At 35.1% G+C, this 26618-nt stretch overlaps 1 protein-coding gene across 3 annotated transcripts in view; it reads left to right on the top strand.

The window, feature by feature from the left end:
* Window positions 1–26618, top strand: part of LOC150082780 (protein O-mannosyl-transferase Tmtc3-like) — a 204851-nt gene that overhangs the window by 118826 nt on the left and 59407 nt on the right. For all 3 annotated transcript variants that reach the window (XM_090377595.1, XM_090377596.1, XM_090377594.1), the window contains one exon: window positions 24492–24691. In XM_090377595.1, the coding sequence (XP_090233721.1) occupies window positions 24500–24691 (192 nt within the window). In that variant the 5' untranslated portion in view covers window positions 24492–24499. The remainder of the gene's footprint in view (window positions 1–24491; window positions 24692–26618) is intronic.

Raw genomic sequence — 26618 nt, 5'->3', positions numbered from 1 at the left:
GCCTCCTTGCGGCCTTGAGAATTTCAATAAAGATGGCAGAAGGTGGATTTGTGTTCAACGAGTACGTTGGGATGGAAGAGGAGAAGGAGCTTAGTGTTTGTGGCTTTTATAGAAGTAAACAAAAAGCACTTAAGTAAAAAAGAAAACATAAATTAAACTGTGGATTAAGTAGGGTATTCGTGTTTTAAATACGCTGATGGAGCTGTTTGTTATGTTTATTGAGGTGGTTCGATAATCGAAAGTGAAAGGATTTTTCATTGGTGTAATGGGAAGGAGTGTTTTATTTGAAATAAATGTTTGTATTCGAGGAATATAATCGAAGAAATTGTAACTATTTGATTGCTTTTAATGTCTTTTACTTCTACGTGCCGGTTTAAATAATTGAGGGAAAACAATATTGCATTTAAGACTGATATCACTGCTACTCACTTCAATAACGTATCCGGCCGCTGTGACACACTCCACCCTCCTCAGCACGATCAAAACAGAAATACAAATAAATTGAAGTCGAAAACTCTGCTTCTCAGTCATTTTCATTTCAAAGTGGTGTCCCACAAGGTTCTTCCTTCGGGCCTCTATTTAATATTTATCTAATGATGTAACCTGTTTAGCTATCTCTGATAAAATTCATGTTATTTCATAAGCTTGCGAAATTAAATTTTATTGTTCCTATAGCAATGAAAATTACTGCAAAATTCTGTCTATCCTCTTTCGAAACTGAGCAGGCGCAAATAGCATTACTATGAATATTGATACAAAAACATAAGTTCGAATTTTAAAGTTTATTTTACAGCTACATGGTATTATCCATTATTATACACTGCTCAACAAAATTAACAGAACAATGTTTTTCTTGAATATTTTATTGTGAATAGAAGACAAATATATGATATAAAAGACATCCTGGCAAATTCCGAGTATCCAATAGAAATCAATATACCATCTTGCAGATTCGCACATTGTGCAAATTATTTATGCCTATAAAAATACCGGTTGCGACCATCTTCATTCCCGTTTTTTGGCTTGCTCAGTGGGATAGTCACATCTACAGTAGTCACGATGGCAAGTCATCGTTTAGATGATTCCTTGAGATGCTGAGCCGTTGGACGACTTGAAGCCAGGCAGTTGCAGGCGGGGGTGGCACGTTGGCTTAATGTTTCAGTGTTGTCTCGCCAATATGGAAGCAGTTTCAGGATACGGGACCTATTACAAGAAGAGCTAGCCAAGGTTGCCAGAGGGCTATGTCAACCACAAAAGACAGCTATCTGGCTTTAAGAGCAAGACGGTACTCTACGATGTCCTGTCATCAACAGCCTCTTAAGGTTACTGCGACCACAGATGAAACATTTCCAACCGAACTGTGTTAGGAAGGCTCAATTCAAGTAGACTCTACGCAAGGAAGCCAGTAATTTGTATCTCATTAACCCTTTCGGCGTATAGGGAAAACCCTGGAGGCCGCAACAAAGTACTAAATCCCATTAACCCCAAATCTTGTCGAAGCTGGTGCCACGAACATGTGACTTGAAAGAGCTGACAATTGGGTACAGTTCTGTTCTCTGAGTCTCACCTTAGCCTACAAACAGATTCTAGATGTTATTTCATCTAGAGACGACGAGGAATGCGGTACCATCCCTCCAACATCACACAAAGGGACATTTACGGTGGAGGCGCGTTCTTGTGTGGGGCGGAATAATGATCAACGGTCGTCCCTTTCATGTTTTTGATAAGGGTATCGTAACCGCGCAGAGGTACCGAGAACAGCTCCTCGAACCCTATGTGTGACTTTTTAGGGGTGCGGTTGGCCTAGATCAGGGGTTCTCAACCAAGGGCGAATTCCCTCCAGGGGGGTTAGGGTTTCATGGGGGGGGGATTGGGACCACATATGACAGACTCAAACTGTTGGAATATTGATCTTTCTACGAACTACAATTCTACAGATTGTACATAATCAACAGGACATCACACTTTATTGGATGTCATACATAAAATTAAAAATAAAGATAAATATTTTACTTTTTTTTAATCTCTTTTTGGAATGCACCTTTTAAGTCAGACAATCTTGGAAAGGGGGGAATGACATTCAGACATATGGTGAAAAGGATGCATGGGGCAAAAATTGTTGAGAATCACTGGCCTAGATCTTCTTTTCATGCATGACAACGGAACTGCACATAGAGTTGAAGTGGTGGAGGAATATCTTGAAACTGAAGATATCCAACGACTGCTGTGACCAGCACGATCACCACACTTAAATCCGATGGAACATGTTTTTGGACGCCCTTGGGAGTCGCATTGTATCAACAGTCAACTCCTTGGTGAGCTAAGGTTTTTGCTGGTGGAAGAATGCGATTTGTTGCCACAGAATCTTATAGACACCCTTATATCGAGCATGGTTCATCGCTGTCAGGGCTGTTTAGCCGTTGGAGGGGATTATACGCCGTACTGATGTCATGTGACCATATTTTCGAGCACCGAACTTTCTGGCTGTCATCTCATTTCATCGTCATTCTATGGTATACCACATACCAAATTTTATCCATCTTCATCACAAGCTGCACGAGTTACACCACCTTTTCTACACGTTCTGTTAATTTTGTCGAGCAGTGCAGTACACCCTATTTATATTTAGCATTTTGGGTCATTGCTTGTAATATCTTTATTTCTAAATAAATAAATATAGAAACTAACCAATATAAAAACTGTCATCTCGTGGTATGTTGCCAAGTTTTAAGTTTCCATGTTACTCTGATAAACATTTCTTAAACAGGTCATCGAATAATAAATACAAAAATAGCAACCAACTGTACTCTAAGATTCATGCAGAATATTTCATTACTACTGATAGCTTCTTTAGCTTCTAGTTTACATTTTTTTTTTCATCTCCAGTGTGGTCTTTAATAGAGAAAAATAAAAAAAAATGCGGTATGGAAGTTTGTCGATACTAAGATCAATATAGTTTTTGCGCATTTGTCGTAGCAGGCTTAAATGTCATTTGCTTCCGAAGAATTATATTTTCTATGTTTTTATTTGAATTTTTTTCTGCTTCCAGGAACAAGTTAATTACTGGTGCACTGATTTCCTTTCAAAACTTTTGTTGTGAGCATGGATTTGTATGATTAGTTTTGCTTAGTGTTCTGCTTCAACTGAAAGTAACGTTTTCATTTGACAGAAACACAGTTCTTATTGTGACTCGTTCTTTTGTGTAGTCGGTGTGCAGCGCCGCCTACAAATTTTCTTTTCATTTGGAAATTAAATTTATTATTTTTTATTAACCAAAAAGCGTGGAGAAAAAAACTTTCGTACGTTGTTTGAAAGACAGTTGACAGAAATCGATTGAATTAATTGATTTGAAATACTGTAACTAAATAGGATGCACATCGATCGAATAAATAAAAAAATAATTCTTTTTTTTTTAAAAAAACTAAAGAAATCGTCCAGTATAAGTTTTTCGCTTATATTGTTTCGAATGAAAGATTTTCCAAACCGTGGAGATTTAAGAACTACGAAGCATCTAAGAAACTTAACTTCGGGTTCTCTAGTCATTCTTTCTATTCTTAACTCGTTCTTTGTGCATGTGTGTTATCCTACTTACTCGGTCGTACAGAAATGCAAACAAGGCATTTTCCAAGAGTGGTTCTCGCTGAAGTTCGAATGATACAGCCCTGTAAATCGATCTGTTTTTCCTAAAGTTCAAAATATCTCCAGTAAATGTAAGCTAAAAGACTGTGAGACATTTAAAATCAGTATTACGTAGCCACGAAATAAATCTAATGGTTAATATTCTTATCCAGTAAGACTCCAACACTAAAATATTCATTTAGAGATTCCACGCTAATTGTCCTTAAATAATTATTGATTTAAAATGGAGTTCGGTTATTAGTATTCATAATAGGTGTAATTACCATTCATTGTAAACTTACGTAGATAGGAGACCATGGTTAATCTACTGGAACAAATTATAGATCTGATATTTCATTAAGAAACCATTTTCTACAGCCGGTTTCCGGTTTTTTTTAAGAAGGCAATGTATAATCCATGAGACTTCAGTGTCCAATTTCTCTGGACTGGTCACCTCTCATTTATACCCATATAAAGACATCTGTCCCTAAATTAAGCTTTTTCTAGCAAGGTAGATTAGAATATCATCCAACACCTTGATAACATGGGCGAGTGGGTTGTGTGGACACGCAATATTTGCATTACCTTATAATCTATCATATCTTGACAGCTTACACGAGGTGCTGTAGCAGGACTGTAGCGATAATAGCTCCAAAAAAGATAGAAACCAATAGTTACTAGTTATATGAATCTATTGATCATTTTTATGGATAGGAAAACGATCGCGAATGATATCATCGCATGCCAAGAAATATTTCTTATGTTTTAATTTGTCAGCTTATGCCGAGTGTACAGCTATCTGATAGTTATGTATGGAGTTAAGGGGGGGGGGGTATCTGCTTTCTGGAAAATTTCCAGTAATGAAGATGGAAGGATTTCTCTGATCACTGAAAGAAACTTTTCTTTACCTATATAAGATAAATTTTGTCGAAATGAATCAGGCAGGGAAGGATAATTATGTGAGTCAGTAATATTAAACTGCTATGTCTGTATATTTGTACTTTGACTGTGATCCAATGGGCGGTACTTTTAGAATTCTCTTCATACAACGTTCAGGGTGTGGAGGGATGATTGAAATGTTACTTGTCTTGTTTTATGTTGTGTTTGTTTTGATTTTGACTTCCACCCTACTGAAGTCTCAAGCAGTCCACATAACGCAAATCTGACTGCAATTCACAGAAATTCTTGATTGTAGGGTGTGTAAAGCTGGTATTAGCAGAACATTAAAGACACACATTTATTTACAAAAAAAATTACAGCCTCTAATGAACATTATATACAGCATTTATCATAAAACAAATAATTACATACATGCATACCAATTTCCAAATATTTAAACTATACTACAGTACAATACACTATCTCTCTCTCAACAACTATTCTCAATTTACGAATTATTAACCTCAGTTTGTATCAGTTGCATCTTACTTAATTTGAATCCTCGATGATTACTCAATCATTCTCTTACATTGCCAATTTTTATCACTTACATCAGTAAACTCATTCCAACTCTTATTACTCCTTTTGTATATTTGTTTCTAGCCTTTAACACATGACGTGTATTACAACTGGTATCCTCTTACCTCAATAATATTCACTATAGATCACCCATTCTACCTTAATTACTCTCTAGTTACCATCTTAGTCATCCCTCTTTACTGATGAGGTTTCTCTATTAAGAAAATTCCTTTCTCTTTACACCTCATCTGGTATGTTATCTTGTGTTGACACCTGGCCTAATTTAATGATACAGGTGAAACATATCCTTACAGTACTACCCCGATAAATATAATTCCTTTATACTATTACTTTCCCTTTATTTACCCCTGTACCACACTTTCGTTATTTCATAATCATTTACATTCGTAACAAATTATCTCAAGTAACTAACTTGCCTAATTCGAATTTGATTTCTCACAGAGTTAGGTTATGAGTCCAAGAGTTCGGGGTTCAATAAAAAAAACAGGAACAGACTTACGTTCCGAAATAGCCGCTACTTCCAATTCCCTTTCGCTCAGGCTTCCTTCGTAGCAGACAGACTTTCTGCTTCCATTTCTTGGGCACACTGCCTTCCGATGCCGGACCAGGCTTTATTTCTCTTCTTGGCTCACATATCTGCACAACTGGCCACTTCTCAACGGGCCGGATCCTAGACACAAGTGTAGTCTCTTACACGACAAAACTTCGAAGGTACATCTTGCAATTTCGTTGCTAGGGGCGCCGATCACCCTATCACTGCCCTCCGATGCCGGACCAGGCTTTCTTTCTCTCACGCTTTTTTTTTTCCTTTTTCATCTTGCTACCACGAGATGTGAACTCTGACCACAAAAAATTCTACATCTACTTCAACCCGCAACTCACGACTTTCTCTTCCTTAGACCACAGAGAAGTCAGATACAGAGTGGACACTTTCTCTATTACTCCCCCCGAAATTTTCTTTTTCCCTCAAGTTTGGAACGCCTCCCCAAGGACTCCAACCAATCCCCATACTGTTTAATTTTTTTATTCTTTCCTATTTGCTAAAACAACTCACCCCGGCTGTCTCCCTAGCGCACAAACCAACCCTTCTCTAGAAATTTTATTTTTTTCACACGGCAGTATGACCTTTTCATGTTTGCCAGTCACTTCCAAAACACTCATTTTCGTGTTCACACCTTCTCTGCTAAATATAACCAACTTACCAAAATATCACCATCCTGACGCCGTTTTCTTTGACGCGAACACTGGACGTCAGGATGGTGATATTTTGACCAAATCCACTAAAAACACCAAATCCAGTGTAAAATCTACATCTTACAAGGGCACTTTTCTTCCCAGGAGGCAATAGATTAACATACTATTTATTTAAATTTATGATGACCTATTTGCTCGGATTTCAGTTAACTGGTAGGTTAACAAATTTCAGTTAAGTGTAGATACGGACCCTCTAGTGAGTTTTTCCAAAGACGGTTATGGTTTTTCACCCGCCTTTTTAAAAAAAAATAGCGAAAAGGAATAAAATATAAAAAAGAAATAATCAGCCTCTGTTTAATTCAGTTTCTACAAGATCCAATAAAAGTCTTTTCACTAGAAAGAGACTCTTTCTCTGAAGATACTCGTAACATTTAAAATTAAATTCAACATCTTAAGATTATGTTTCTCTCACTACAGTTTTTTGTGGTTCTATTTTCATTAAAGCATCCACGACGTATAAAAGCTTTCCTAAAATGATTCACATTAAAGATCATTAGCTATGAAGAGCGTGAAGAATAGAATATTAAAATGCTTTTATATAGAAAAACAATGGAAAATAAGCATGGTTAATGCCAGATTTCTCTAATTAAAATGCGTCATTAAAAGCGAAAAGCACTTATAACTCAGTGGCCTTTTTTTTCCTCCTCCTCCTTCACCACTTTAATTATGCTCAGTTGATGGTGGTACGACTACCTCTTGCTGCGTACTTCACGTGTATCATCCAGGTAGAGTGATACATGGAACTCCTTCCTGAGGCCAGTTAGAATTTATAATTATGAGGAGAACATGTAGAAAACGCCCTAATTGTCCTGCTTTCTGAAATCGGGTAAATAATTGTGTAATTAAACGGCAAGAGGTTTTTCTTCCTTTTTCTCCCACCCTTCTCCCCTCTTTTAAATGCAGTGTCTAAATGAGGTAGGTAGGTAAGGTAGTTGTACGTAATTGCAAGGACTCTCTTGCACTGGAATCAGTAGTGTTGCTTATCGTGCTTTGTTATTGAGTTTAATTAAAGATGACAACGAACCACAAGACATTTCGTACATCAACTACGCTGCTGCTCGTATTCTTTAAATTAAAGACCCTCGGCTAATAACAGGATACGTTTGGTACATTTATTGCAATCTTGTTTCCCCCTATCATTAAACAACTAACCTGGATTGAGAGCGATGAGGAGAAAATACCTCGTAAACTTTATGAATTTGATGTTCGCTTGACTTTGTTTCTTATTAGCCACCTTGTCGTGATAAGTGGACTAGATCTGCTACTGTACTTAAAACTTCCTTTTATAGAGCGATTGAAGAAATCTTTAAGAATCGTAATGCGCACATGCTGCTGGAAATGGCCCTCAGTACACAGGATGGTTATAAATATTCTTCCAGATTTTAAAAGTTTATTATGATAGAAAGGACAAAATATCACTTAAAGAAATTCGCCGTGTACGATCCATCTATTAACCAACCATAAATTAAAGATTGAAAAGACAGAAGATATTGAAGATACTTGAATTTCTGCAGATTGAAAATACATGAAGGAAGGTTGTTCCAAAGGACAGAAGTAGAAGGGATAAATGAGGAAGATCCAGCAAATTCCTCGCATCATTGAAGGGATTCAACTAAGATCTTCTCCGCCCGGTGTGGGGAGGACGGTAGGAAAAGTTGGTTCTGTGATTTTGGAGATGGACAGTATGTGGATGTAGACTAGTTGAGGCACGTATGAAAACGTCTGTGAGATAGAGATTGGACAGACTTCTAAGTTGTTGATAGTTATTGATATTGGGGAGAAAAAAAATAGAAACCAATAGTTACAAACGATCGTGAATGATATTATCGCTCAGGAATCGTTAATTAACCTAGTTGTCTTCTTCTGAATGGAGTCAAAGGAGTTTTAAAGAGGTTTTCAGGATGCTACCCCTCGATGTGGGAAAAATATTTCATGGTATGGAGGATTTGGCATCTTTAGAAAGTGAGTAGTTATTTTGAAGAAAAGTAATGCCGAGAACGAAAAAGAAACCAGTATTTTTGATGCAGAGGAAGCAATATTTGTGATGTACTTATGCCAAGGGAGATCACAAGTAAGGGTGATTCCTGATAAGAGTATGTGATCTTGTCTGGGGATCTGTCTCATCGAAAATAAGCATACGAACAGTAGACTGTTTTTTTTTTTACGAAAAATAAGATAGGACTGATTTTTAGATGGATTGAAAAGTTAACCAAGTTTTCTTCGCCCAACTGGAGAATTATCCGGAGATCAGCATTTAAGGAATTGGTAGCGATAGTCGAGAGGTTGAAGCTATTTGTACAGCGCAAAGTTTCTCAAACTGGAAGGTGGAATGTAGTGTGCTGTTACCAGCAGAACAGCGAATTGCAGTCAGTGGAAAAAGGTCGTTAATAAGCAAAATAAAAAGATGGAAGAAAGCGCTGAACCTTGGGGGACACAGCGTTATTTGAGAAATTAGGAAACAGCGAGCCATCTGCCATCACCGGTAGCGAGCAGTTAGAGAGCAAACTGGTTATTCAATTGCAAAAAATAGATGGCAATCCATAAATGGGCGCTTGTTTAAAAGATCTCTATGCCAAACACGATCAAACTTTTTGAAAATGTTGAGTGCAACTGCTTGAATTTCAGTAAACATTTCCATCTAATTAGTCCAAAATTGGCTAACATAAGCCGTTATATCACTAATGGATCTACATTGACAGAATCCATATTGACGATCGTTGATTAGTGGAAGATATAGTGTAATAGTTGGCAGTTGATGAATTTCTTCTTTGGAAAGAGTAGAGGTAAGTCAGTGCAATGGGCGATAACTGGACGGGAGAGATTTGTGACCCTTTTTAGGAATTAGCTAGATATAAACAAAAATTTCCTAGCATAAGGAAAAAACTAGTGGAGGGAAAGTGCAAGAAGGCGGCGCAAAATAGGTACGAAATTAGGAGCATGTGTTTTGAGAACAAATGGAGAAATGCTTTAAGGATCTGGTGCCTTCTTGGCATCAAGATTGTTCAGAATTCTTCTGAGCTCCCCCTGTCAGAATACCACGGGAGGATTAAGTGGAGTTGTTATGGTAGCAGGTGAGTTGCAATGATCATCGATACAAGAATTAAAAGATTAGTGGGATGTAATAAGTCAGCTTTATTTTCATCTGAGGATTCAATAGAGCCATAAAGTTGTAACGGAAGGGGAAGTAAAGATAGGTACAGAAGTTACAGCCATTATCTCTTTGGCAAGAGATTAGAAGGGTCGACTGCCATGTGGGCAAACGATACGTTTTTTACTCTTGGTCTGCTCAAGATCGAGTTTAGATTAATTAGTAATTATTTTACAGCTTTTGCAAGCAGAAAGTGAAACTGAAGATTTGGATGTAAGACAATTGCGATATGCAGTATTCTTATCTTGAACAGCCTTAGTACATTTATTGGGAAAACCAAGGTTTAGATAAAGGACGAGAGTTTAGGATGGAATGCAAGATAAAAGATTTCGCTCCAACAAGAATAATTTCACGACACGATCTGAGCAAACATTGACATCAGATTTCAAACAGTAATCCAACCAAGAAAACAAAGAATAGAAATCTCGCAGATCATTCCATTTCGCATTCTTATTATGTCGCACAATAGAAAGCTGAGAGTGGCTATGAGAGAGAGAGAGAGAGAGAGAGAGAGAGAGAGAGAGAGAGACGCCATTGGAGAAGAGACCAACGTCAAATTGTGATGATCTAATGTTCCTAGAGGACCATTCACCTTGACTGCGTACTTGGAAAGGTTGTTTGTGAGAAAAAGATCAAGAGTATTGGCTGTGTTAGGATTGTCTGATATTGTGGTTGGTAAATGAGCAATCTGTGCGAGGTAATTAGCAATTGCAAAAGTCTCAGCAGCTGGGTCCGTGTGAGTAGGAAACTGAAGCCAGTTGGAGTTGTAAACCTTAAAATCGCCAAAGAAAATTACTTCGCTATTAGGAAAGTCAGTGTGGAGAAAGTTGAGTTTCAAAGAAAGGAAGTCCAATAATTTCGGATTGATTTGTAGAGTTTGGAGAAGGATAGAGGCAGCAGTTGAATTTTACAGAAGGTGTTTGAGAGAGTTTTAAGCCAGAGGAGATGAAAAAGACAAGATTCCACATTAGGATGTCTCTAGTAAGGAATATCCAAGCATAACACCTTCGACACGAAAGGATTCATAGAGACGAATAACAGACTGAATAATAAACTGAACAATCATTTCTTCATTCAATGATATTAAAAAAATGTTCTTGTTTATAATCCGGCACGAATTATATCCGGTCAGTAGAGTTTACAATAAATCGTCAATGCAAACATTAATTGTATTATTAATATGATGAAAGAGTTTTTCAATAGAAATATGGTGGCCTTGGTGTATTTTTTTCAAATGTTCAGTTTGTGCTTTCCTTGAATCCTAAGTTCGCAAGATATTTCATATTTTGGTTTTTACGTACTTAGATTTTGGCCTGCCTGATCGTGTTAGTTTGACTGCTGATTGAGAAGTTCTAGCGTTTTCTAGATCTTGCTGCTATGGTCAGTTTACAAGCGTGTGAATTAAAACTGTTACATATTAGTAAATTCGTGTGCATTTTTTTATTGGTTTTGGTGCAAATAATAGTTGAGTGAGCTTTTAAAATGTCACATCAGTGCGTTAATTCATTGGATAGCTTTTGTTATGTGTGCAGTGATTACACAGTTAAATCTTAGAGACAGTCTATAACGTTCCTGAAGAATGAATATCTCCTTTATTTTGGCTTAAAATTATATGATCAGGATCAGGATAGAACAGTGGTGCATATATCAGGAAACAGTAACTTGGAAATCTTTAAAGAAAGTTTGTGAATATTTTTGGACAACAACAGAGAAAAGAACCATAAAATATTCATTGAGAATATGTATTATAAACCTATCAAAATCTTGGTTGCAATATGTCTCTAAAACTGCACACATTAGAATTTAAACCTTTTCTCAGATAGCCTTGGACACATTAGTTGTGAGTACGTTGGACTCATCAAGATATTGATACAACAGACAATCATTACCATGAAAGGTGGAAACCCAGTATGCTGGCACTGGATATTGATCAGACTGGACTATTACTGGATCTAGATCATTGCAAAAGGGAAAAAAAAACAAATAAAAGAATTAGGTGACTATATCTTACGCCTTTTATTGTAATACTTGTTAAAATTTAATTAAAATTCAATAAACATAACTTCCATTGTTCTCTAGTTCTGTGAGTGCTAGGCAATATCTGTTTCAAAATTGTATTCACGTCATCAAAATCCATGAGGCGTACGATGTTTCGGACCAGTAAAAAAAAACAAAAGCTTAAAATTTGTTTTTCAGCTCGGTCGACAACTGGAGCAGTTTTTATTAGTATAACGTTGCAATTCTACTTGTCCAACCCACATGATTATTTCGCTCACATCACAGTGCCAAGACTGTTGAACTTATCTTTAGCTGCACTTGGTGGCCGCTTTATCGTATACAATTACCTAATAACGAATAGTCCCCCCCCCCCCTTTAGCTCTCAGAACAGCCTGGATTCGCAATGGCATGGACTCATAACAAGGAAATTGTGCCATAAGGATGCTAGTCCATTGACCCAATTGCTTCCCCACAGCTGTTGAAAATTGGTTGGTTGTGGATCTACAGTATACTCCGAAGAGTTATTCTATCTCATTACACAGGTGTCTAGTTGTATTTAGCTCTCTTCACCCAAGGGTCCCTGGAATCAGTTGTGTACAATTCGGGCCTTGTGATATGGTGTAGTAGCAGTAATAAGCAAAGATGCAACAGAGCAAACTTATGTAGCATCAGGCAAAAAAAAAAAAAAAAAAAAAAAAACAGTTCGCCTATCCGTACCATCCAAGAATTTGCTAGTTCTCCCGTGAATTTATTCAACCCATCCACTTCCACAACAACAGATGGAATCGTGTTCCAAAAACTTGAATTTGTGTCCCTTCACGTGTGTAGTCTCAGCATGTGGAAGAATACCATTAACATTCAGCTTACTATTCAAGGCTTTAAAACACCTCAATCAGATTTCCCCACAGGTGCCCAGTCTCGAGACGCTGCAATTTGCAGAACTGACGCGCCCTTTTTTCCCCTTCGCCAATCTGGTTGCTCTTCTGTGCATCCGTTCCAGCAGATGTACATCCTTCCTAAAGTGAAGCCTCCAGACCTGTATGGATGTGGCCTAACCATGGCCTTATACAAAGGGATAATCACCTCCTCATCCCTGCTCGCAAAATTGCTCTATCATTGACAAAACCCCATGAGCTGTCCTGGTAACATGTTTGCACTACTCAGAGAATTTCATATCTTGCTGCACAATTACCCCCAGGTCATTTTCATTCTCCACTACTTTGAGTGTCACAGTTGATAATATATTCTGGGATTACTACTACCATGTACAGTACCCCGTATTCGTCAATATTAAACTTCAACTGCCATTTCTCAGCACATCAGTCCAATTTTCCTAGATCTTGTTGCAATAGCTCACACTGATGACTGCCATCAGTGTGAACCAACGCACTGATGTCAGTCAACAGTGTGTTGCCTGATATGCTTTCATCAATATCATTGATAAATATTGAAAACAATATGGACTCAACACTGAACCCTGGGGAACTCCACTAATAACATTAGTCCACGAAGAGCAATGCTCATTGATAATCTGTCTTCTTCCACTTAACCATCCCTTTATCCAATAGCAGCAACTTGTCCTTAATGCCACATTGCTCCAGTTGCCTTGCGTGCATGTTCTTCAAAAATCCAAGGAAAATTTCAGCTCAGAAAAGTAGCTAAACGTCTATATACAAGCGTGCATCCAGGAACAAACTTTGTAACAACCGGGTAACGAAAAAACTTACTTCTTATTGAGTTCAAATACACCTATCGATGCTGTTTATCCGCATATTTATTTCCTTCACTCCAATTACTAATCTTTAATCGCATTACTGAGTTCGTGTCCAATTTTGTCTACATCAGCAGTTCCATAATATTGTCTTCTATAATCCTCTAACGCAACGAACTTAACTTTAGTCACGGGCTGAATCATCAAGGCTCCCTTATTAACATAATTAAGGAGAAATTTATTAAATCCCATAGCTAAAGATTACAAATACTATTTAATCTTGCATTTTAATGAGCTCTGTGAAGATTCCTTGCAAATCTCTGTTCGCGAACATTACACATCTAAAGCACAGATATCGTGCAAATTAATAATTTCAAATTTTTTTATTTTTTTTTGGATCATTCGAGCGTGTTCAGATAATACTAGTCGATAATAATCTTCTTAGTTTAAGTATCATGGATATCATTATTTTTCTTATTACTATTAATTACTTATTATTTATTATTACAATTATTATTTTTGAACAAATATTCTTATTATTTTCATTTTTATTAATATTAATAATAAATATAAGTACTTTATAAAAACACCTTTTCTTTGTTTGTAAGACACTGCTACTAAAACATAATAATAACTTCTTTGTATTTTTTGGTCAGAGGAAGAATCATGTGAACAAAGTTAAAGAACCATGATCTAAATTAAGTTTATTAAATAATTAAAATAATTCCATTTAAAAATTAAATTTTAAAAAATAAATTAAATTAAAAAATTAAATAAAATAATAAATTAAATTTTAAAAAAATTTAACAGTATCCGTCGGAAGTCATAAAGCCAAAAATTAAATTAAATTTAAGAATTAAGTTTATTAATCCTTAAATTTCATTTTTGGCCTTATCACTTCCGGTGGATATTGTTAATTTAATTTTTAAATTATTTTTAAGTGAAGTACTTGAATTATTTTCCTTAATTTAATTAAATTAGTAACACAATTTTTAATTAAATTAAAAAAAAAACAATATCTGGCCGGAAGTGATAAAGCCATAAAGATATCAACACAATGTGTCTGATAAACACATTTAAAATAGCAAAATGACATCGCTATTGTATTTAATTTTATAACGATTTTAATAAAATAATTTGGAAACTGAAATTGAAATTTATTTACTTTAGTATTATTTTTAATTTTTGGATAACTTTAATAATAAAAGGGAAATCTATTAAGACACCTTTATGCTGTTATTTCCTAAGGTCCACCCCCCTCTAGGTAAAGTTTAAATGGGAAACAGGACCACTAATATAAACCTCAAGTACGATTTTAATTAATTCAATTAATTTAAGTTTTAATTTTTCAAAGTTGACGGGCACTATTAGTTAAACTGTACAAATTTATTAGCTGATTATTGGGCGTCTTTTATTTTTTTTTAATTGAAAATCACTTTTTTTGGATGACTCCAGCTCTTCTAATTTTGTGATGGTAAATTTTTGTTCAAACTGTTTTTGTATACTTTTATAAATATAATTTTTTATTTCGTTTGTAATTTGGTATGTGTAGGAGTTTTATTTAGAAACTCGCATCAAAATGCCCTGACATGAATAGAGATAAAATTGAGCAAACAGAACGCGAAATAAGACTGTAAAGACGAAAAGGATTAACAAGGATAACGAACAGGGAAGGCCAGGTAGCCTCTTCTTCTTGATAAAGTTTCTAATTACTTCTTAGCCTTCCTGAATATAGCATCTTTCTCGTTCCACCCAAGCAGACTGCGATCAATAATCCTGGATTAGCGTCGAATACGTAAAGATTATTCATCACAATAGATTAAAAATGGTACGTATAAGGCAAAATGTGTTCACATTTTATTTTTCTCAATCAATATTCTCCTAATATCAGACAGTAATTGTGCTTGGGTATTTCGAGAATTGTTGTATCTGTTTTTTTTTTTTTTTTTTACTTTCCAGTTTAATTATCGGTTTCCTCTTTCGTCCGTCATCAACAGCAGCATTAAGATCTGATGAAAGAAGCAAAAACCTTCTTACACTTGGAAGAAAATTAATGCAACTTCTTGGCATAAGATATATTTTTAAATGTTTCTGAAAAGATTTTTAATGTTTTCAGGCATATAGAGTTGTCCAGAACAGCAATGTAGGAGAAAGAACCATGTACTGCGACCAATCTGTATGAAAAATGTCTCAATGGGTAGCAATGTCTCTTTGAAATGAAAGTTATGTAATATATCAAGGAAATTTGATAGAAAAAGGATATACTGACTTCATAAAAGTTAAGGAACAAGCGAATATACACTACCTATGAAAAGTTAAGGGGTACCTTTAGTTATGCATAAAATATGTATTTATTCCAAAATAATAATTACTTCTTAACCTGTTTCCATAATGGCTACTTCAATATGTCTTGGAAGACGTTAAATTAATTATTGATTCAAAGTTGGTGGTGTTGTTTTCCACTTCTCCATTGAAGCAATCGTGAGCTACACCAACTAATCATCCATCTTGGTTTGTCCTAATTCAGCATTCTAAGTGTTGTAGAAATGCTTGTGCTAACAGGTTTGCCTGTGATTACCAGCAGCTCTAAATTCAGAATCTCTACGGTCTACACGAGAAGTAAACAGTCTCAATTTCAATTTTTCCTGTACATCATTTTGTTTCTTAACATTTGTGATACATTTTAAACCAGACCTTAAATTCTTCTTTTAGTAAGCTGTTTTGATAACCTGCTAGCGTGTTAATCTACTACCCTTAATGTTAATTTTAATCATTAATCTTAACCTACTTGCGTGTATTCTAAGCTTGTTTGTACTACAACTGCTATGAATGTAATATTGTCCTTGCTTTGATTTCTTTTGCGTTCTCTATGTATGAAACTGTTAGCTGTCTTGTACCTTCGTTACAACTTCATTAATGATGGTTGTCTACACGTAAATGTACAAGAGTCACCATAAACAATAAACTCTGCATTCAACCAATATTTTTCCACTTTTTAAATGTACGTAATTTGATTACAAATTTCAACTTTTAAGCTTGTAATCCGGACTCCACCATAACTTTTTCTTCATCAGTGTGCATTATTTAGACTAAAAAGAATGCACTTATAGTGTTAGTTGTTCCACAATGTTTAAATATTCCCCGTAAAGGGAAAAAAGTAAATAAATATAGAATAAATAAACAAACAGTTTCATTGATTTGTAATCTGTGCTGCAAGCGATGATTTTAATGATACTTTACTACTCCATATTGATAAAAATACTCAAGTGTGTGTCTATGTTCCCACGTGTCGTCGCCTAGCAACCAGCTGGCAGCGCCACCAATGGTGAATTGAGGAACAAATAGCTAATACAGCTAGAAAATAAGGTTTTATTCAGTATATGAGATGGGATAGAGCCATCCTTTTCATTTTTCGGGTTTTAGGATTCTGAAAAAATAATGAGAAAATGCATTTTAAAAAGTATTATTTATGTGGTGGAAGGATTTAGTTAACCAAGTGTCGAACAGTAGTTTTCAATAATAATTATTTAAATTATAGTTGGAATTAAGACTCGAGCATCCTGCTAAGAACTATGATCACTAATGTGTATTTTAATATATTTTTTTTAAGTACTCTAAAGTTAGATCTTTGTTCTTGCACTCGCTAATAACATTTTAATACAGTCAGTTACTGCAAAATTGGAATTTTTAATCAGTTTGATCAAAAAATTATCGCCTGAGGAGGATAAAGTTTTTGATCCAACTATGCATCCATGATAAGGATGCGCTGCATCAGTTAGAATTAAGAGCAACACGACGCTGTTGGCCTTGAACGATGCGATATTCTTCCTCCACCTTCCCAAGGATGTATCACAATGAGACATGTGATCAGAGTGACCAGTCACAGCTCCGATAGTTACTTAATGCAATATATTATTGCATAAGATGGTTAAGGACAATTGATCATGCACACAGTCCGCGAGCCAATCGATAATCGTGTACAAGTGCGTGCAGCTATAGCAGCTCTTTCGGCAGCCAAGCACGTACAGTAATAGCGGAGAGTCATGCGATAGGTGAACGCCCTTGTAAAACGCTATCCACAAAGCCGATATTGCCCCAGATTTTGCTACGTAGCTGAGGCATCTTCTGAGCTTTCTTTCACGTTGTCTGTTTACACCCTAGAATTATATGCAAGGCACTGGAAATTGTTTAAACATCTGACCGCGCCATAGAGACACGAAAAGTCTACACCACATACAAAGAAGCGACGAAAACATAAAACACTAAATCACTTCATAAATTGCTTCTACAGCATGGAAACGTCTTGCTCTACTAAAAGAAGGATGTACAGATAAAAGATACGCAGATAAAAACAGCGTTATTTTGCTCGAACAGCTATGAACCAATTTCTTTCAGAAGTTTATTGGTGATTAGTGATCTTCCTTAATACTGAAACCATTTCAAAATTTATGCCAACTATTAATATGCAAACAGTAATGCTAAAGTCGATTTAGGGTTAAAATACGTTTTAATGACAGCAAATTATCCAGCACGTTTCAACTGAATGTAGAGTACCATCGACCAAAATTAAGTTCCACGAGTCCGAATTCATTTTTAAATGCTGGTTACGAGAGAATATTTATAAAACTGGGGGCCCATTAGTGTATATGCCGTGTGTTAATGTCAGAAGCACACTCGTACGCTCCTACAGCCAGCAAAACCCTTTATCTGAGCAGAAACACCTGCTAAAATCTGTGCATAATAAACACATTCGGTGATCATAATGAAGGAAGAGGCATGATTTATTCATGCGATAAGTGTCTGGCCCAGTTTATTTTTAAAAGAGAAGATTCACAGGCTCGTTAGTGCAGCATGAATCATAAAATGATGGTGTGATGGAGAGAAAGATTTAAGTAATTTAAAACAGTAGGAAAGTTGCATTTGAGAGGTTTCTAATTTGTATTGATTAGCTTCCTTCTTTCAATAAAAGAGGTTTTAACAAATAATATAAAAATACGCATTCTTTGAGAGAAGAGCATCAGCATCCTTATGATTCATTATTTGAATATTAATAAACAGATTTTAACGAAATTTTTTTCAAGTATCTAAATATTTCTTAGAAATCTATTAACACGTTTATTTCAGTTGCATTAATTTACTTTTTTAAAAATTTTCTGTTGCACTTTTCAGGATTCTTTTAAATAAATCAAATATCGAGATGCTCTCGTCACTTATGAACTTGCTCTTTGTCTAGAAGCCCCTAAAGATCAAAAGAAACTTAAGATGAAATTTGCAAATATAAATTTTAAATTTTAATACGCGATGAAAAGGAATAGAAAGAAGATAAAAGCTTTATTCTTTCGTGAAGTTTTTTTTTCTCTGATTGGCAATCGGCTTTATCAGAAATTCTTCTCGCTCTCGTGACGGAAACTTAAGTCATATTTGATCGGAAATATGACTTGGTAAGAATATTTTGCATCTCTTTAGCGTTGGCTTCGTATTTTCACTTGATTACATCTCGAGGGAAGATAAGAATGGAAAAGTAGTTTTATGGATATCTCCAAGTATGGAAAATCTACATATCGGCCATTAGAGACAGCCAAACTGGCAGTGTTTAAGGGAGGCAATAAAAATTTCCATATATCATCACGAAAGAAACACGTAATAAAGGGAATGTTTTAGTGCCTGATTTAGCATGCACGACTCACAGTCGCCTTTTATAATGGAACTGTTTAAAAGCCATAAGTGAGAAGATGAGTTTTATATGATCACATGGGTCGGTTCCGATGACGCTCAACTCTTTTCGATGGATTAAGTTAACGCTAAGATCCCTGACTATGGGGGAGTGTGTAGGCGCCTATTAATCGCAAAACGATGGATTTTTTAATAAAAACAATAGAATTATGTGTGAACGCTACAAGACAATTAGCTAAACTTTCAGCTTCTTGTATTTCAATTATATCATAACTATACTTGTGAGTGTACGAAGGTGTGGTAGTAATTTCACTTTTATAAATTAAAATTATTAATTTTAAATTAAAAAAGGACGTAACTTTGATCACCAATGATCATTTGAAGCTTATGTTTATTATAAACAGATACAATATTATTCAAAATTCTTTGAAAACGAAGAAGAAGAAATGTCATAAGGCTGACATTCGTTATTTTTTCTTCGGGGATTATTTCATTCAGTTCTTTAAATCACCTGAACGTTTCATTCCATTATTAAATGGAAAATGTTTCTGCTTTTATTCAAGAGACAGTCCTAACAGAAATCCCACCAGCCATATTGCTTTTTCATTAAAAACATCCACAATATTAATACGCGTAGAAGTTGATTACGCATCCAATAATTTTAGTGTCGAAGCAGAACTTGTACTCAAAACTTTTCTTATAAATTCCTATAATATCGTAATACTATCTAAATTGCCATTTCTCTTCTTATTCCTCTAAAAAATTGCCAAAGTTATGCTAACTATATAATCTCGCGGAGTGACACAACCTCATTTCACCTTCCCTTAGACGTAACATGATGTGTTTACAATGCTTTGTAGACTTCATTTTACATAGCGAGCCAGCTTATTATTAAAAATAAATGAAAATTTCCCATGTCAGTTTATTTGATTTTATTTTACGAGAATAATTTAAATCAAATGTGCCCTTCATTGTGAACTGAACTTCATTCGGGCTGGGGAATATGCAAATAAACTATTCTGAAAGAATAATCGATCTCTCACTGGGTGCAGAATCACCCATTCAAGCTAAAACTCAATTTAAGCTAAATTGAATTTTAGCATTATGGTGCGAATAAAAACCCCAAAGGATGGTAGTAATACAAAACTGAAGTAGAGTAAAATGAAATGATGCAATAATTACGCCCAAAGTTAACATTACTGTGGATATCATTGAAATATCCTGCTTGAGATTGAGGATCCTTTCTACGAGCAGACTGAAGACGGACAAATATGGAAAAATACCACCAGAAGGTGGTGGAAAAAAGGCTTTAAAATGCCATTAAGATGACAAAAGGAATTTCTTTTATATGTCTGTATACTGAATATATAGCGACTGCAATGATCTTAAGTCAAAAGTTTGCTCACTAATGGGCGAAATTGACTCTGAGACAGCGAGTAGTTGCCCTGAAAAGTAATAAATTTGGGTCCTCAGAAGTTACTCAAGTGTCCATTACTAAGGCAAGGGACGGTCTCCAGAAGGATCGGGCATCAGGAATGGACCATCAGATGGAGAGTCTTGACTCCAAGTAAGATAATGGTTAGTCGAGACAGATGGAACAGACCTAGGATATGTCAACTAGTTGCTAAATTGATGTGACTAACTAGTTGTCAGTGACATCAATTGACTGACAACTAGTTGACAATTTGAATAAGCGTGCGAGATTACTAAATACGATTAACGATTGTATTCATTATTTATCGAACGATCCTCTGAACTGGCAATCGTGCCGGAGAATAAAATAGAACTTTAAGGTTGTACTGTTATACATTTTGGATGGTTGGTTGGTTGTAGGGTTGGTCAGCAACTTAAGCCGTAATGCGCTGTATGTATATTGCGCGTGTTCTGTGGTCGGTTTACTGTTTGATGGACAAAAAACTCCAGTTTTCAGGATGAAAAACCATGTTGTGAAAAGAATCCATAACCCATAAATTCCTCGCATCATTGACGGAATTGGAACTTAGGTGTTTTTCACCCGGTGTGGGGAGGGCGGTTATTATTTTGGAAATAATGACTTAACACAAACGAACTGATGACTTGTTGAAGAAATATAAGGTCATTCTGAAAAAATGACGCGATAAGTCAAAATTTTATCTGTAATTGTGTCCAGACAAGACAGGGATGGCCTTTGTAGATCACCTATGATTTTTCTTTATATTAATCTTGGACCTGACATAATGGCCGATGCTGCCAAAGCGCCATAAAACAGCAAATGAATCAATCAATAAATCAATCAGATATCACAGGAGAGAGAGACTATATGATGAAAGACTTTTTGGATTAACTGGAAACTTGAACTCTGCAAGGCTAATTTGGAGGAGATTTTTCGCAGATTGGTCTGCTCTAATTAATAAGAAGGGATTTATTTTAAAAGGATGAAATTCATTTGAGCACGAGAGGTGCAAGGGTTTTTGCTGATGCCATAGAGGAGGGTTTAGGGGCACAGGGAAACTTCTGATTGTAGGAAATGTGAAGTCTCTAGTAAGACCTAGATTAAGATTAGCAACCAAAGTTACACTTGCGCCCTTGTCGAGAGTACTTCTTCGATAGATTGTAATTACACACAATTTCCATCAGTTGCATACCACATAGAAAAATCTTAACTAAAAAGGATGTATTAGGGAAAGAAAAATAAGGCGCGGGTGAGTGCATCCATCCATCCATTAGTAAAGTTAATAAGATCATCATTGGATTCATGGATTGTTCCCCTCGACTAGAGAAGTTTAACGTCTACCCAATCCGTAAGGTAGAAGCTAAAGAAGTGATGGCCAATTACAGACCAGTGAGTTTGGTTTCTATGGTTGGTAAGATTATGGAGTCTATGATTAAAAACTCAATGGATTATTCTGGAGAATAATACACTGATGGATAGGAAACAGAGCGGTCTGGACTAGCAAATGAGTTCCTCACGAATCAGTGCTCAGGCTACTGTTGTTTCTTATTTTTCTAAATGATACTGATAAGGGAATACAGGGGAAGCTGTCAAAGATTGCTAATGACTTAAAGATTGAGAGGGTGTTTAACGATCAGAATCAGGATCTTCTGCTGTTTGTGCTTCAAAACGATTTTGGACCACAGCAAGTATGGGCTGAAACATGTCAGCTAAAGTTTAATGCAACCAAATGCAATGTATTACACTTGGAGGAGCAGACATCCAGGAATTTTTTGTGGATTAGGAGAACAATTAAAGGACGTACAGAATGAGAAAGACTTGGGAATTACGATATAGAAAGACGAAGTTTAGCATGACCTTTAATCAGGCATTAATAACACATGGTGTTCTGTCTATGATTATAATGTATGCATGTCGGAACACCACGTCTAAAGATATTCAACTTCTAGTAAAGGTACAAAGAAGAAAGAATAAATTAGTGAAGAGCCTTAACTATTATGCTATGAGAAACAGTTCAGAATAGATTTCTAGAGCTTAGCAACTAGATCAGGGGTAGGCAACCTTTTTAAATGGCGGGCCAAATGAAATGTTTGTGACATACACGCGGGCCAGATTTTTTTTTTTTTTTTTTTTTTAGCTTCCACGCTTTTTAGGATTATTAAAATGCTGTATAATGAAAAAATTCTCAAACAGTTTTATGTTATTTATTATAATATTTATACATACAAGTACATATAACTAATCTTATTAATAAGAAAAACGAAATACAAATTCAAGAATATTACTCTCACCAGTTAAGGAGGAGTAACGGACAACATAAGTGCCTGCCCAGGTGGAGAGTTTGGAGAAGTTCAAGGAGGAACTGGATAGCCATTTTTTGACAATGGTGATAATATGAGAGTTTTTTTTTTTCTGCAGATGCAGAATAATTCTCTTCCTTGCATTATTATTCCATTTTAATACTAAAACTAATATTAATGTCTTTTTTTCAAAAAGAAAAAAAAAATCAAAGAAACATTGAGTTGAATTGTGTTATAGTAGAAGAGTTGTGAAGATGATTAATGCAAGAGCTGAAGGAAAGCAAGAAGACGAAAGAACCGGAACTAAAAATGGGAAAAAAAATAAGAAAAACAGAAAGCAATAAAGAATTAAAAAATGGGTATGAAAACACATTTCTTGCGTTTATTTTACTTTTATTTTTTATTAAAATTGATAAAATAATTACAATGATATTGAAAAACCGGTTGGATTCGCGCGATAAATTTAAACCATCATAACTCCCGGTGTCTTTGAGATTTATGAAAATACCATTCCTATTTTAATATTATAAAATAGAGAAACGTGATAAATAAGACCAGTGTGCTTGAGGAAACCAAGCAGAAAGACTATTCCCAACTAATATTTTCCATCTGTATATTTAATACTTTTGAGGCTTTATGGTGCCGTGTCACTTACAAACTGGTACATTATAATCCATTCTGATTGAAGATGCGACACCGATATTACAAAGCGATAGAAAAAGAGACACTCTTTAATGAAACTGAAGAACACACTAGTTCGAGGAATACATCCAGCTAATTTGAATCGCAAATTAGGAGTGCTGAGCTTTGTAGGATTCTACAGGAGACATCACATGGAGGAGGGTGGAAGAGAAGGCCACAGGTTGCACGCAGGATGCGTGATCCAGGTTAGAAACAAACTTTCAAAGTATGCTTAACACAATTCCAGGAGATAAAAGCCCTATACATAGCTATGTGGTGGGCTCGAAACCCGATGGTGCAGTAATACAGTTCTGGGAAATGCGAAATGACATTTATCAGCATGTTTTATTCAAAAATCGATAGCGCCTGCAATGGGATAAAAGTCACGTGACTCGTTAAAGTTTTAGCAGTTTTATTTATTTATTGCGTTGCATATTTATTCACTTATTATACTTTTTCTCCGATAGCAACAGGAAAAGAGTCAGTGGAAAGGAGTTTCCTTTGCCTTTGTAAGAGGCGTCCGAGTTTGTGTTAAAAATACACACAGAGATGAGGTTTAGGATGTTCTTGGAGGCTGAAGCGTATTTTTAAGATTAAGACTTCATTATTCGCACTGAAACAATGTTTTTTTATTTGCCATAACGCTTCTTTTCGCTGACAGTCCCTCAGAACTGATTAACCTCAGTGGGATCCAGCGCAGTCTTATTCTTAAAACAGAATGAAGTCCTATATGAACACGTAACTAACTTTAAGAACTGTTTCCTTTAATAAAATTTATTAGAAATCTGTTTGTTTTTAATAAACAAAAACTAGTAAATAATCATTAAACATAATGATTAATAATTACGTCATAACCTGACAATACGCGCTGTGCATAAAACTAATATTGAAATCAGATTTCAAAAATAATCCTTAGTCCATGATCCAAAAATAATAATTTTTTGAAATCTTTTTTTTGAAAAAAAAAGATTTCAAAAGATTTTTGACTCCAAATCGTGAAATGATTGATTTAAGTCAATCATTTCACGATTTGGAGTCAAAAATCTTCAGGATAAATGAAGGTCATGGATGAAAGAAGTCTTCTTCCATTGATCTATTTAGTCTTCACGATTCTTATAAATGTATGTGTAAAATTTCAATGACCTAATAAATGTTGCAGTATTTTTAATCGATATTATTTCTTTTTCTTTCTTTCAGGTACAACTATGGAGAAATCGTATGATAAATTTTATCCGCTGGTAATTACTGCTCTTGTGGCAGTCTGCTATAGTAATTCTCTAGGGTGCGGGCTCGTGTTTGACGACATGGCGGCCGTAAGGGACAACAGGGACTTGCGGCCTCATACACCAGTAACGAATATCTTTGTTAACGATTTTTGGGGAACCCCACTAAAAAAGGTAAATAAGAAGTAATGCACTTTTTGTTATTTATCCAGTAAGCTTCTTTGAGTGTTAGAAATTACGCTCTTCAGTTCTCTATTGGTTATTGAAAAGAGAAACGAAGAATAATCTTGTTTGTTTATCCATCAGCCTTGATTGGAAGAATCCACTTAAGGCAGTCTGGTGGCTTGCTTCTAATCGATTGTTTCCGGTTTAATTACTTCACCCGGTCCTTTTCTAGTGAGCACAAGGATTATCAGAATATAAAAAGAGTCTATGAGCTTTTTTCTCCTCCTTGGCTATTGTCTGACATGTTATTAAAAGCGTGGTTTGGTTTTTATTCCAAAAAGTACGTCATCTGTCAGACTGTAAACTAGCAGGACAAAATTATTGCATTATAATGTTTGTGCTACATACCCGTAATAATGTACAAGCAAAAATAATTACGAAAAAGACCACTTTATAAAAGGGTTAACAGTCCTAAAGGGTGAAATTTGTCATTCCCTTTTAAAATGTATATTTGCCTCATTGAGATAAAGTTATGTCATTTTTTTTCTAAATTAGATAAAGATTTATTATATAATCTCTGTGTAATTGGAATTAATATTAAGATTATAATGTTTGTGCTACATACCTGTAATAATGTGCAAACAGAAATAATTACGAAAAGACCACTTTATAAAATTGGTAACAGTCCCTGAGGGTGAAATTTGCCATTTCTTATATAATCTTTGTGTAATTGAAATACATAATATTAATTTCAATTACATAGAGATAATATAATAATTACAAACTAATATTAAGATTATTACATTTTAATGTTTGTTCTACATATCCGTAATAATGTACAAGCAGTAATAATTATGAAATGGTTAACAGTCCTAAAGGGTAAAATTTGTCATTTTTCTTTAAAATGTACAGAATACTGTATTTGCCTCATCGAGATGAAGGCATTTTTTCTAAATTGGATAAAGATTTCTTATATAATCTCTGTGTAAATTAAATTAATATTAAGATTATTGCATTATAATGTTTGTGCTACGTACCCGTAATAATGAACAAGCAGAAATAATTACTAAAAGACCACTTTTTCAAAGGGTTAACTGTCCGAAAGGGTTAAATTTGTCACTTTTCTTTAAAATGTATATTTGCTTCATTAAGATGAAGTGACGTAATTTTCTTCTAAATTAGATAAAGATTTCTTATATAATCTCTGTGTAATTAAAATTACTATTCAGATTTTATAAATATATATTTTATTTTCAAGAATATTTTTATTATTATTATATTGCTCTAGTACACTATTTAATTCCTCAGATAATCCTATTCACGTTTTAACGAGTTCCTTAACTATATTTTTGTTCTGTGGTTCAACCACTTTGGTATCGCTGTTTTATTTATTTATTATTTTTTTTTTGTCTTATTATGATGACATAAAGGACGATGCACTTTAGAAATTATTAACGTTTTCTGTGATGTGAAGCGTTATCAGTCTTTTATGGCTGACTGCTGCGAATAATTAGCCTGAATTCGAGTCTAATTATTTGGAACAATGAACGTCATATAGGGAATTATTGGTGATTTCCTTCGTGTGTTATAGGTCACAGTTAGACTAGACGGGTTCGTATAATGTTCAATCAGAACGGAGCTGACGTACGGATTATGTAGCCTTTTGTTCGGCGGCAACATGTAACAGTCCGACTTTATGAAGTGGAACCATTGTGACACCGACTGTCATGCTCAGGAAGTGATGCAATCATTTTGTTAAATTGCTAATTTCCGCCTACGATGAGTTCTAAACAAGTTACATCCGCCTTGGGAAGATTATCGAGAGAGTATAGTAGAGAAATTTCTCATATTAATCTTTGTATAGTTCACAGTTCAAAAACTTGGAGAGATGGGATCGAATGAATGCAGTGGTCTTAATAGTGCGGAACAAACTTTG

This window comes from Mastigoproctus giganteus, chromosome 7 (assembly GCF_048544385.1).
Source record: "Mastigoproctus giganteus isolate SK-2022 chromosome 7, ASM4854438v1, whole genome shotgun sequence".
In the NCBI taxonomy this organism is placed as follows: domain Eukaryota; kingdom Metazoa; phylum Arthropoda; class Arachnida; order Uropygi; family Thelyphonidae; genus Mastigoproctus; species Mastigoproctus giganteus.
This window is presented reverse-complemented; position numbering and strand designations above follow the sequence as displayed.